The 14,893-nt window shown below is 41.1% G+C and overlaps 1 protein-coding gene across 1 annotated transcript in view; it reads right to left on the bottom strand.

The window, feature by feature from the left end:
• Positions 1 to 14,893, bottom strand: part of LOC135196950 (phosphatidylserine synthase-like) — a 303,267-nt gene that overhangs the window by 268,195 nt on the left and 20,179 nt on the right. Inside the window, exon 3 of the mRNA XM_064223799.1 lies at positions 8,334 to 8,408. Coding sequence (XP_064079869.1) covers positions 8,334 to 8,408 — 75 coding nt within the window. The remainder of the gene's footprint in view (positions 1 to 8,333; positions 8,409 to 14,893) is intronic.

The raw sequence follows: 14,893 nt of genomic DNA, 5'->3' as shown, positions 1-14,893 counted from the left end.
TTAATAGAGGAATCATATCAGGCCCATTCTCGTCTTCTGGCAACTTTCATAGCTTTTCATAATCGTGCCCTACACTGTTTGTAAATGATGACATTGTCCAAGGTGCGATGTCTATGGCACCTGGTCAATGATGACCTTGTGATTCGGTGTAACAGCCTTAAGGTCTCCTGAAGAGTCCTTTAGCTCGAGGAATCGAATGTAGGCCTGCAGTATGGAATGTTCCATTAAGTAGATCAATGGCATTATCTACACTTGCAAAATCTTTAGCATCCCCTTCCAACTCACTCAAATCTTTGAATTTTCTCCAATTTGCTTTCTCTAAGCACCATCGTGATGATCTTGTGATAGGTGGACTATCATTGGTGCTGACTATAATTGGAGAATGGTCACTAGTATACAAGTCATCACTTGAGCTCCAATTAAAATCAACACTGCAGTTGGAGCTACATATTAAAAGGTCGATGCAGGAGACAGTGCCTGTCTGAATGTGATAATGGGTAGGTTCTCCAGTATTAAGAAAGCCCATATCTTCATTTTCTATTATAGATGCCATCATATTCCCTTTTTGGTTTGATGTTACATCTCCCCACAATGGATGTCTGCTATTGAAGTCACCAAGAGGAAGAAATGGGTATGGTAGTTGCCACATCAAGTGAGACATGACTACTGGGTGGAATGTAAAGGGAACATATAGTATATTGCCTTCTTAAATTAATTAGTACAGCCGCAGCTTGAAGTGGAGTGCCATTTAGTTTTAACCGGTAGTGTGGCGCATCTTGACGGATGTAGATGAGGGATCCACCGTGATTTCCCACTTCTAAATCAAATTTGGTTCTGTAGTGAACATATTCCCTAGGAAAAGGGATATATTCACCTAACATGGTCTCCTGCAAACATATCCCTACAAGAGAATGCTCATAGAGCAGAAGTTTTACTACTTCCTTATACTTTGCTCGCAGTCCCTGACAGTTCCACTGAATAATGGAAGTGAATTTATTTATGTGTGAGACCAACATTATGGTTCCTTTTTAAAGACTTGGAGAGCTCTTTTTTTCTACTAGGGGAAGGCATTTTAATGGGCAGTTTTGTTGGCTTCTTGGGGGGAATGACCACCTTCGTAGAGCCAACATCTTTTCCTTCCGTGTCTTTGACACTGAGGGTTTTTTTAGTTTCTTCACTATCCATCTCAATTGAGACAGAGAGAGCTTGGGTGTTCTCTAAAGAGACCACCTGAAGTGTCTTGATATTGCTGGCATTAGCCAGCTCTGCCTCTAATGAGGCGGCAGAAGCACCAGCAAGGAATGGCACGGGGGGACCAGCATCTGCTGGTTTATGCTCCAAAAAGGAGTTGGCACCAGCAAAGCTGGTACCGGACCAGCATTCACTGGCCCTGCCTCCAAAGAGGCAGATGGCGGAAGCAAGGTGTATCTCTAGTGACACTTCAAATTTATTCAATTCCATACTGGTGTCGTTCTTGTTGGTTCTTGTGAACCTTGTCTTTACATTCTCATCATCAATTGATTCTAATGATCAGTTAGCCATCTTTTTAATGAGTCTTTATTGGATTCTGCCTTTGTGCTCCTAACTTGGGTTTTTTTTATTTGTCTTTTTCTTTTGGTTTCTTAGCTTTGCTACTACAGAGGCAAAACTTAGACCAGGTCTTACAATCTTTGATTTGGCTCTCTCTTGTACTTCCTTAAATGCTGTTCTTTCTATCACTCTGATTGCTTGGATTTCTTTTTCGAGTAAATATACATCACACTGTTGAGATGATGATGCATGTCCCTCACCACAGTGAACACATTTAGGTTCCCTGGTGCACATGCCATGCTCATCATCTCCACAGTTGACACAGACTGCAGGATTTTCTTGCAATTTGGATTGGCACCATTGTAGGGTGAGTCCAAAATGCTGACAATGGAAACACCTTCTGGGTCTCAGGATGTACTGCTGTATCTTAAACTTATGCCAGGCTGCAGACATATTCTGGAAGTCTTAAAGCATCAAATGTCAATATTAAGGTAGGCTGAGGTATTATATTGTTATCACCCTTCTTTGACATCCTGTCCACCTTTATTACACCCTGGTCTTTTAATTCTTTTAAAAGTTTCTCCTCAGAGAAAGCCATCAACTGAGGAGCATAAATCAAACCCTTGCTGGAGGAGTTCAGGCTGGAGTGGGGAGTGCACTCAACCGTAACTCCTGCAAGGTCTGACAATCCCATCAACTTAATGCTCTGGGTGAGATACTTTCTACTAGGAGCATATTACCATTTTGGGGTGATATTTTTTGGCTGCCACAACATTTCACGATTTCCCTGTTTACTTGAAATATGTCTATATCGTTACCTTCAAGCTTCAAATTCAAGTATTTATTGAAAGAATTGGGTACTAAGACCCCAGGAGCTATTTCATACTTTTTATTTTTCTTCATTGCAAATGGTTCCAGTGTGACAATACTGGAACCAGATGCTTTTTGTTGGGAATTCCTAGCCAAATTCTTTCTCGCATAGCTTTGGGTCATTTGGCCCTGGGGCACTACACTGATCATGGGGACCATTCATGAAAAATGAAGTTTTTGTTAAAAAAAAAAAAAAAAAAAAAAAAAAAAAAAAAAAAAAAAAAAAAAAAAAAAAACTGCTGGTGATGACTGAAAAGGCACTATTGACTCTTCTTGAGGCTCTGTCCTCTGCTAACGACACCTGTAGGAACTAACTCCCAGATGTCCACCCCTTACCCAACCCAAAGAGGAATGGCACCAACATATCAAAAAGGCACAAGTGTAAGCCTAACCCGCTTGTTGGGACCAAGACTATTACTATAATACAATCATCCCCACTCTGACTATGTTGGACATACCGGAAAATATGCCGGGAGTCCTACCTCTAATAACAGCCCACACCTGGAATCCACGGGCTGATCTCAGGGATAGTCCTGCCTTCAGGGTGTCAATATGGCATTATATTAACACCCTTCACGTCCAAACATCATCAAATTGGGTGACACTCCCAATCACAGTTCCTACATTTAACTTTGAACACGAACCCCAATCCAAGGCATCATACCCTTTCCTTTCACACAGACAGGAAATTTAATGAAAGTGGAAATATCCACCCTATTTAAACCAAAAACCCTAGAAGTAGAAGTCATTAAGATGGATAGGAAGACAAAAAGGAGCTGAAAAAATAAGCAGGAGGAAGAAGTAAAACCAGAGTACAATGTTCCCCCCGTATTGGCGGGGATGTGTACCAGACAACCCCGTGAATAGTTAAAACCTGCGAATAGTTAGAACCACCACTAAAAATGCTTATAACACTCTATCTTGAAAGTTCAGATACCAAATGTATACCTTAAATAGCATCCTACTTCAAAAATACCTAAAATTACTAACCTATTACTGTATTAATCTTAGAGGTTATATTATTAATAACATTTCAAAGTCATCTTAAACATTTTACCATTAAAAATATATACCTACAGCCAATAACACACACACACACACACACACAGAGAGAGAGAGAGAGAGAGAGAGAGAGAGAGAGAAGAGAGATTGAGGAGAGGGTCGAGAGAGAGATTTGGAGAGGAGAGAGAGAGAGAGAGAGAGAGAGAGAGAGAGAGCATTGAATGGCTACATCATATATTTGACCATCAAGAGTGAAATTATGATTTATTTCTGAGAAGGAGAGAGAGAGAGAGAGAGGAGAGAGGAGAGAGTGGAGAGAAGACGACGTCGAGAGAAGAGGAGTCTGAGGACGAGGAAAGTATGAGAAGACGATGAAAAGAGAGAGAGAGAGAAAATAACTCCTAGACTCCGACTACTTCCCCTCCGCCAATACGTATTATCAAACTGTCATTTACTCCCTGCCCTCCTTCCTCCAAGTGGATAAAAAGACTGGGAATTGCTATTTTTTTGCTAATCTAATCAATATTTGAAAATTAGTTTTTAAGGTAAATTATTTATTTATACTACAAAACAAATAAACATACGAGAGAGAGAGAGAGAGAGAGAGAGAGAGAGAGAGAGGAGAGAGAGATGAGAGAGGAGAGAAGAGAGAGAGAGATGAGAGAATGCTATTGTTTAATCTCATTAAACTTAATATTATTTGAAAACTAGTATGTACTGTATGTTATTATCTCACCATAAAATGTAGTAATGACCTTAAAGATATACTGTATACATAAACTTCCATGCCAAACAGAGAGCGACAGTTACCACTATGACATGCATATCTCATATGGAGAGAGAGAGAGAGAGAGAGAGAGAGAGAGAGAGAGAGAGAGAGAGAGAGAGAGAGAGAGAGAGAGAGAGAGAGAGAGAGAGTTATCCTTATTTAAAAGAGTGAAATAGATAGATTATTCCATTTCTTTAAAATACTATCACATACGAATTTTGAAATTAGTTATATTATCAATATTATTATGTGACAATATTAATAAACATATACACATGAACCATAGAAATTCTCTCATATCAGTAAGAGAACAGAGAGAGAGAGAGAGAGAGAGAGAGAATTATAGAGAGCGAGAGAGAAGAGAGAGAGAGAGAGAGAGAGAGAGAGAGAGAGAGAGAGAGAGTTATCCATATTTGAAAGAGGGAAATGGAAAGGTAATTGTAGTATGTATTTCTTTAAAATACTATCTCATTATTTTTGTAATTACAGTTATAGTATTATTATTATTTGAAAATATTAAACCTTTAACGCCGAAGGGGTATAATAAAAATCGTCTCCCGTATGCCGAGGAGGTCTCGAAGTGAGCGCCGAAGCGGAAAAAATATTTTTTTTCAAAAAATCACAGCAGGCTTAGTTTTCAAGATTAAGAGTTCATTTTTGGCTCCTTTTTTTTGTCATTGCCTGAAGTTTAGTATGCAACCATCAGAAATGATAAAAAATATCATTATAATACATAAATAATGCGATATATGATAGCGCAAAAACAAAATTTCATATATAATTGTATTCAATTCGCGCTGTGGGCAAAACGGTTAAAGCTAACAAGTTAATTTTTGTTGTTGTATTGTACACTAAATTGCGATCATTTTGGTATATAACACATTGTAAAACGATCAAAGCAACACAAAGAAAATATTATCACAAAATGATGCATGAATACGTAACGCGCGGACGTAAAAAAATGTTTTTTTCAAAAATTCACCATAAATCTAAATATTGTTCTAGAGATTTCCAATTTGTTTCAAAATGAAGATAAATGATTGAATATCATTATATTGTAAGAGTTTTAGCTTACAATTGCAGGTTTCGACCATTTTGGACGAGTTAAAGTTGACCGAATGTCGAATTTTTTTTAACATATTTTTTTTATATGCAAATATTTCAAAAATGAGAAAAGCTACAACTTTCAATTATTTTTTTGTATTCTAAATGAAATTGTGCACATTTTTATATATAAAACTCTATACGTAAAACGCCTAATATGAAATGGAGCAAATATTACGAGAATGCGACGTACATATTTCGGAGATTTGCGGCGGAGATTCTGCATGCTAGAGACTTTGAATTTATTTCAAAATGAAGATAAATGACTGAATATTACTAGACTGTAAGAGTTTTAGCTTACAACTGCCTTTTTCGACCACTTCGTTAGTCAAAGTTGACCGAACGTGGTTTTTTTCTATTTATCGTGATTTATATGCAAATATTTCGAAATCCAGAAAAGCTACAACCTTCAATTATTTTTAATTGTATTCTACATGAAATTGCACACATTTTCATATATAAAACTTTATGTAACGGCTAATTTAGAATGGTGCAAACATTACGACAATCGGACGAAAAAATTTCTTATTTTTTTCGGAAGAGTTACTGCGTGGATGTAAGGAAAATGTTTTTTTTTTCATAAATTCACCATAAATCAAAGTATTGTGCTAGAGACTTCCAATTTGTTGCAAAATGAAGGTAAATGATTGAATATTACTAGAATATAAGAGTTTTAGCTTACAATTGCGTTTTTCGACTATTTCGGTAGAGTCAAACTTGACCGAAGGTTGAAATTTTGGCACTTATCGTTATTTATATGAAAATATTTCAAAACTGATAAAAGCTACAACCATGGGTTGTTTTTAGTTGTATTGTGCATGAAGTTGCGCAAATTTCCATATATAAAACTTTGTGTAACGGCTAATTTAAAATGGTGCAAACATTACAACAATCGCACGAAAAAATTTATGATTTTTTCAGAAGTTACCACGAGGACGTATGGAAAAAGTTTTTGTCATAAATTCACCATAAATCGAAATATTGTGCTAGAGACTTCCAATTTGTTGCAAAATGAAGGTAAATGATTGAATATTACTAGAATATAAGAGTTTTAGCTTACAATTGCGTTTTTCGACTATTTCGGTAGAGTCAAAGTTGACCGAAGGTTGAAATTTTGGCACTTATCGTTATTTATATGAAAATATTTCAAAACTGATAAAAGCTACAACCATGGGTTGTTTTTAGTTGTATTGTGCATGAAGTTGCGCAAATTTCCATATATAAAACTTTGTGTAACGGCTAATTTAAAATGGTGCAAACATTACAACAACAATCGCACGAAAAAATTTATGATTTTTTCAGAAGAGTTACCACGAGGACGTATGGAAAAAGTTTTTTTCATAAATTCACCATAAATCGAAATATTGTGCTAGAGACTTCCAATTTGTTGCCAAATGAAGGTAAATGATTGAATATTACTAGAATATAAGAGTTTTAGCTTACAATTGCATTTTTCGACCATTTTGGTAGAGTCAAAGTTGACTGAAGGTTGAAATTTTGGCACTTATCATTATTTATATGAAAATTTTTCAAAACTGATAAAAGCTACAATCATGAGTATTTTTTGTTGTTGTATCCTACATGAAATTGCGCACATTTTCATATATAATACTCCATGTAATGGCTAATTTAAAATGATGCAAAAATTATGTGAAAGTGACAAAATAATTTCTGAGATGTGTCACTGATACTTTTTAGTGCGATAAGAAAGAAATTCGTGCTTGCACGCCTGCATAACGATTGTAAACAAAACAACCCGCCTTGAATACGTTGAGCTCCCAGCCATCCCCCAAGGCGGGTCAGTTGATCAACAAAAGTTTTCGCCTGGTAGGCCTATAAGTATTTTTCCGCGAATTTTTTAAAAAACTTTTTTATTGATGTACCATACATCCAATCGGCACCCGACAGACAATTTATGCCGACGTTTAATACGTCCAATCGGCGTTAAAGGGTTAATAAACATATTATACAGACATGTACCATAAAAATCTCTCATCTCAGTAGAGAGAGAGAGAGAGAGAGAGAGAGAGAGAGAGAGAGAGAGAGACAACACGCTCCCTCCCCTCCTGTCACATTACTTTATATATTTGACAGCTGTTGGTCCTCAGTTTGGTACCTGGAGTTCGAAAGAAAGATGCATGAAGACTGGGATTTTTCCTTCATTCTTACATAATTTTTAAATTTATAAACTACATAATACTAATTCACTAAAGTATTTTCTTTAATGAATTGATAGCTCTTTACATTTATATTATTTGAAAATTTGTAAAAAATTTATTTATTGTACAGAAAACATACATCTCTGTAAAAACGAGAGAGAGAATTATTATAGTTATTATGTGATATCATTTAATCTTATTAAACTTACTAATACAGTATTGATCAATATTAAGATTTTAAAATTAGTAAATAATTTTTGTATAGTAAAAATGTATTTACTCATGAAAATAACATCAAAATACACTAATTTGGGATTATTTATCGTCGGAAAAAACCGCAAATAGGTGAATCCCAAGCAAATAATGGGTAGATAAGGTCCAGAGAGAAATCAGCGAATCTGTGAGTCCGCGAATCCGGAGAATGCGAATACGGGGAGCCCACTGTAGAAGAAAAAGAGGACAAAGAGACATTTAGAGTCAAATGGGGGAGATTTGAGAAAAAGTGAAAGAAAGTAGAAGAGGGAGGAATTAAGAGTATGAGAGAAAGGGCTGTAGGACGTTCCGTCAGGACCCAGGGCACCTGTGGGAGTAGTAATGCACTACCACAGAAGCCAGGGTCCCTTATCCCCTCACCCCATAAAGGAATCCTACTCGAGGGGTATCGTGGACGACCAAATCACAGTTTCTGAAAGTAAATTGTACTTTTCCTAACTATACAAACCTAGGTCCTTTACAGTAAAGTGCCCACCTCATGCCACCCCTCAATCTGTTGCCTGAACTGAAAGCAAGTTAGAATGTTTACATCCAGTCGGAGATACTATAAAAAATTCTAAAAAAACAAAATAGACTCATTCCAAGTTTTGCATATACAATGTGTAAACATGAAAATAAACAATTACCTTATCCATATCAATTGTGAAGTTCTTTAACTCGGGGAAAAACCACTCGAACATGCTACGAACAGTACGATAATCCTGGTGAAAAAACGAAAGGTAAATGATATATTAATACTAAACAAGTCTCAAAAGAAAGCATGTACAGCAAATTAGAACTATTAACAAATGCATAACATTTTGGGAATTTTTCCAAACCCCAGGTAAGTTTTTTTTGTTGAGTTTTTTTTAAACAACAATCCAATTACAATTCAGTTCTAACAAATAACACTTACCTTATCCTAAGAAAAATCTAACAAATCACATACATGTACATGGAATATTTCAAATTAAAAATGTGTCATTAATGCTTATGGCACTTGTGTTATAATACGCAGTAGGCACAGAGGAATTAAGTACTGTACTGTAGTACTACTTATTTTCATTCGCAGATATGCAGAGTCTTAAGCTTAGCAGAACACTTCAAAATGCATGAGGTGTTAATCTTAACACAGCTGATATTCAATTATTGTCTCCCGAGAAACACCCATTTTCTACTTGTACAATACATATGTGAACAAATCAGTGACTGCTCCGAGTTATTTTATGTATGTATGCAATACAGTACAAGCAAATTGTGTACTGAGTTTTTGTTGATTTGATGCCCTTTTGTTATGAAAAATTCAATCAGATTTAAATATTTTAACTAAATCTCCAATAAGGTAAGTCAGACATAAGGCACCACCTATCAGTGTGTGACATCTCACTCGGAGTAGTCACTGATTTGTTCACATATGTATTGTACAAGTAGAAGATGGATGTTTCTCGGGAGACAATAATTGAATAACAGCTGTGTTAAGACTAACAACTCGTGCAATTTGAAGTGTTCTACTAAGCTTAAGACTTTGCATATCTGCGAATGAAAATAAGTAGTATTACAAAAGTATCAGCGCTCACCCCTCTATGTACAGCCAAGTTCTTTTTGAAAGTCAGAGAGGGACCAATACCCCTAACGTCATGTGCTCTAGCCTGCATAGACGTGGTGGTGGAATCATCAAGAGACAAGTATGCTGTCTGATTCAAAAAGATAGTATTCCTAGACACCTCTTTCTTGTATGGCCTGTGCTAACAAAAAGTCTGCGGCAGCCTGGTCTAAGGTGCCGAGTCCTTTTAAGATAGCAACACAGGGCCCAGACAGGGCACAACAAAAGCTCTTGAGCATCATCACCCACAAGTTGTTCAGTGATGGAATGGAAAACGAAGTGAACCTGTCATCGTGCACAGAGGGATTTTGGGTCTTAGCCACAAATTCCGGGACAAATTCGAAGGACAGCGACCCCCAACCCCTGGTATGCTTCACTTCATAGCTCAGACGGTGGAGCTCTTCTAAACCCTTGGAAGATGCCAAAGCCAGAAGGAAAACTGCCTTGAGCGTCAAGTTCCTGGCAGATGAGCAACGCAAGGGCTCATATGGACTCTTATTGAACCTCTTCAGAACCAAGGAAACATCCCACGTCGGAGGCTTGAGCTCTCTAGGAGAACTCAACTGCTCAAACCCCTTAACTAGCAAGGAAAGTTCCCAGTCAAGGAGATGTCGATACCTTTAAGGCGTAACACCAAACTCAGGGCCGCTCTGTAGCCTCTAATGGCAGAAACGGACAAACGTTTCTCGTCTCTGAGGAAGGTTAAAAGTCTGCTATTCACTGAATAGAGGTTGCGAGTGGAGAAAAACCCCAATTACAACACCAATCACAGTAGATTGCCCATTTGCCTTGGTAAACTGCGGAGGTCGACTTTCTGAGACTGCTGGACATATGCCCTGCTGTCCTTCTGAGAAAAGCCTCTCGCTCAGAGGAGATACTTGATAGCCTCCAACCGTGAAGAGACAGGGATTCTACTGACAGGTGAAACATTTCCGCATGGGGCTGACACAGGAGATGTCGCCAAGGGGGAATCTCCCTCGGAACCTCTGACAACAGCGACAGCAGATCTGGGAACCACTCCGCCTGAGGCCACAGAGGGGCTACCAAAGTCATCCTGAGACCCTGTGAACTCATTAGCCTGTTCAGAACTTGACGGATCAAACAAAACGGAGGGAAGGCATACACCTCCAGGTTGTACCAGGGTTGTTGGAATGGTCCTCTGCCAATGCTAAAGGATCTGGGACCATTGAACAGAATATCTCCAGCTTCCTGCTGAAGCGAGTCGCAAAAAGGTCCAACATGGGTCTACTCAAAACCTGGAAAAGCTTGTCTGCTACCACTTGATGAAGGGACCACTCTGTGCCTAGGATCTGATCCCAACGACTGAGTTTGTCTGCGACCACATTCTGTTTGCCTGGGATATACCTGGCTGAGAGCTCTACCTGGTTGCTGACCGCCCACTGGTGAACCTCGACGGTCAAGGCGTGAAGTTGACGAGAAACCAGGCCTCCCTGTTTGTTCACATAGGCTACCACCGTGGTGTTGTCCAACATGAGAACTACAGAATGACCTTCTACCTTCTTCTGAAACTCCTTCAGACCTAAGAAGGCTGCCTTCAACTCCAAGACGTTCATATGTTGCTGCTTGTCCTCCAAACACCTGAAACGATGAAGCCGCCTACATGAGGCCGCCCAACCTGCGAGGGAGGCGTCTGAGAACAGAAGGAAGTCCGGTGGAAGAGAATGCAGAGGGACACCCTTCGAAAGATTCTGGTCGTCCAACCACCAACGAAGGTCTTCTCTCACTTCCAGAGACAGAGGAACCATTAACAGGGGCGAGTCCCCCGCCGGAGACCAGAATCCTCCCCGTCTCCATTGCAGAGACCGAAGATGAAGACGCCCATGAGGGACCAGCTTCTCCAGGGATGACAACAATTCCAGAAGAACCTGCCACTGATGAGCTGACTGATGTGGTCCCGACAGGAAGTTGCGCCCCACCAACCGCAAACATCTCCAATCTCTGATCTGATGGGAAAACTTTTGCCACTGCCGTATCGATGACCATGCCCAGGTAGAGAATCCTTTGACTGGGTATGAGGTTCGACTTTTCCTGGTTGACTACGATGCCCAGTTCCAGACAGAACTGAAGTAGACAATCCCTGTCCTGCAGCAGCTTTTCCCTGGAAACTGCCAAGACCAACTAATCACCGAGGTACCTCAGCAAACGGATCCCCTGAGCATGGGCCCAATTTGACACGAAAGAGAAGACCCTTGTAAACACTTGAGGGGCTGTTGTCAGCCCGAAGCATAGAACTTTGAACTCGAAGACCTTGTCCCCAAGAGAGAAGCAAAGGAACTTCCTGGACGTCGGATGAACAGGGATTTGGAAGTATGCGTCCATTAAGTCCATCGACAGCATGAAGTCGCCTTCCCTCGCGGCTACCAAAACCGAACGCAGGGTCTCCATCTTGAACCGTGTCTTCCTGATGAAGTGATTCAAGGTGGATAAGCTGATCACAAGTCTCCATCCTCCCGACGCCTTGAGCACCAAGAAAATGTGACTGTAAAACCCCGGAGACAGACGCACCACTTCTTCTATCGCATCCTTCTCCAGCATCTTCTGCACCTCCTCCTGAACCAAGAACTTCAGAGAATCTGGAGGAAATGCCTTCCTGAGCTGCGGTTTGTCCGACAGAGGAGGAGAGAAATCGAATGGCAGTAGGTAACCCACCCGAAGGACATCTACCACCCACTTCTCTGCCCCATAACTCTGCCACTTGGCCCGATGGCTTGCTAGGCAACCCCCTCTGTGGCACAGGAGAGGGAGAGGTGCCTAACCTACCGACGGCTCCCTTTACCTCTGCCCCTTGGGCCCCTTCTTGGCCTAAAGGAATGAGAGCGAAAGGGACGTTGATCTTCTGACCTAGGCTGAGTTGAATGGGAAGGCCCTGCTGAACTCGAATTCCTCAACGGCCTACCAGGGGACAATCTTCTTGACTACTGCTGGACAGAGGGGGGAGGAGGAACCGGACGTCTCCGAGGACGAGACTCCGACTTCGACACGGCCTGGCGCACCAGTCTGTCTTTGGTGTCAGCCCGACACTGGCCTATCACATTCTAATCAGCAGAAGGTTAGCCCATAAAATAACACTGAGGTGAGCCATATACGAAAACGCCTTGCCTCCGGACTGCATCAGATTGGCAAGCGAGGATGCACTCACCAACCCTTCTGGGGACCTGTCAGAAGCTATCTTGGCAATGACCACAGACCAGAAGTCCAGCCCAGGAACTGTGTGCAATATGGAGGCTGCTGTAGATTCCAATGCTGAGGCATCCTGCGGAGACAAGGATGGAGCCACCGACCTCACCTGCTCCAAAGTCAATCCTGGCTTCAGGCGAATGACGTCTGGGTTAAGATGGTGCGGCACCAAAAAAGGTAGAGTTCATAGCATAGTACTTCTTATGACCCGTGAGAGGCGGGAGTAATAGCCTGGCAGAGCCCTTAGAGCGAAGCGAACCGTCCCGGTCCGAAACAGAGGCGTTAACCTTATACAAGACCGACTGGACATGCCCCAACAAGGGAAGCTGGAAAGATGATTTGGGATCCTGCGTAGCTCCCACCAAGGCTACTAAGCAAAGCAAGAAGGAGTGATGACGACTGAGCCTGAGACCTGCTATCCAAAATGATATTGTTATGATACAATAAAGTTTGTTCATACTTACCTGGCAGATATATATATAGCTGTATTTTCTGAAGTCCGACAGAATTTTAAAAACTTCCGACACACGCAGTGGTCGGCCAGGTGGTAGTACCCTTCCCGGAGCTGGGATTGCCGGGGAGGGGGGTATCAGGAACCATTCCCATTTTTGTTTTTTATTCATAATTTTTATTTCCACTGTCCCTGAGGGGAGGTGGGTGGGTACTTGATTATATATATCTGCCAGGTAAGTATGAACAAACTTTATTGTATCATAACAATATCATTTTGTTCATGAAACTTACCTGTCAGATATATATATATAGCTGAATCCCACCTTTGGAGGTGGGAAGGGACAGAATAGAAGGATTTTGGGAAACAAATGCATGCAGATGATTTACATCTTGGTTCCACCTGTTAGCATAGCTGGCTTCGTGGTTACTGCCACGTAAGTCTGCTTGTGCTACTAGAGTTGCCAGCGAGGTAGAGACCTATATAGCTGGTGCACTCCAGATGATCTGTCAACAGGGGCGAGACCACGACGTGACTAGACCATATTGACCATACCATGAGGGCGGGCTAAGAAGTAAAATAAAATATATATATATATAAATATATATATCACCACCTGACCAACCTAGCCAAAGTTAAGGTGTGTTAACTAAGGCTTAAGAGTTAAGAAGTCGCCGTTGTCGGCGACTCAACAACTAAATTAAGAGCTCTTCCTAACCATTTTCTACAGGATAGGATGAGTGGTACTTCTTGCCCAAAGATTGTGTCTGCAGACACGTATGGCCCTAGCGAGCAGCAGATCTCATATGCCATCTTCACATCTCGCAGGGAGTGTGAAGTGAACACAGAGTTGCTTCGCTAAAACATGTATCAGGATGTTGCTGAGTGCCATGCTCTGTTGAAATGCTTCCGAGGCCGCGCCCTCACCTCGTGAGCATTCAGATAAAAGATCTTCAAATCTTTGTGCAAAACACAATGAAGGAGCATTTTTGAAAGAAACTCTCCTTAACACTAAAGCCAGGCTGTTCTTCGATATGGGGCAAGTCTGGTCTTTTTCGGAACACTGCAGATTGCCCCGATTGACTTCGACTTTCTTGAGTTTTATGTAGATAAAACTTGAGAGACCCGACAGGGCACAGGACTCTCTCTGGCTCCTGCCCACTAACTTGTGCATCCTTGCTTCCGAGCTCCTGGCCCAAGGACAAAACGGGTTACCATTCTTAGGCCACAACGGAAGGGTTAGAGAGCACACCGCCTTGTGTCTCTAAAGCCAAAACTTGTGACGATGGCTTAAAAATCTCACTAACCCTCTTTGTCGTATCTAGGGTGGTTTTAGAAGAAGGCACCTTCCTGATCACATGCAAGAAGTTAAAACATGTAGGTAGAAGTTCGAATGCTTTGACATCAAGAACTTCAGGACTACGTCTAAGTTCCATATTGAAAGCTTCGATCTGGACATGCACAGTCAGTCCGTCTGTACTAAAGTCAGGTGACCGACCAGTTGACCAGTCAGACGAATCAAGGACAGCAAGGCTGTACCCTGAAGACCATAAGGCACTATTCTTCGCTGAAGGATGAGTGTCTGGACTGCCTGGGCGATTCAATCTAAGCAAACCTTGGGGGTGTATCAACGCAACCCAACGTCGTCAGCGAATCAACTCCCTGACTCGAGCTTTTGGTGCCAGGAGAAAGGAGCGAGGAGCAAAAAGGCGATTCAGTCCGAAGGAAGAATGCCTGACAGTCCAACCTGGTCTCATGTTACACGATCATCGGGGGTGTATAAACGCAACCGACTTCGTCAACAAGAAACTCAGGGCTACTATGTGTCCTGATCTCGCACGAGTGTCTGACTCCGAGAAAACAGGTGAGACAAAAAGTAGATGGTGAGCGAGGTTCGAGATTCCACAGAACTCAAAGATCGTGAAGGGCTTTGTTGTTTGACAGACGCAAATCTC

This window comes from Macrobrachium nipponense, chromosome 18 (genome assembly GCF_015104395.2).
Source record: "Macrobrachium nipponense isolate FS-2020 chromosome 18, ASM1510439v2, whole genome shotgun sequence".
In the NCBI taxonomy this organism is placed as follows: Eukaryota; Metazoa; Arthropoda; class Malacostraca; order Decapoda; family Palaemonidae; genus Macrobrachium; species Macrobrachium nipponense.
This window is presented reverse-complemented; position numbering and strand designations above follow the sequence as displayed.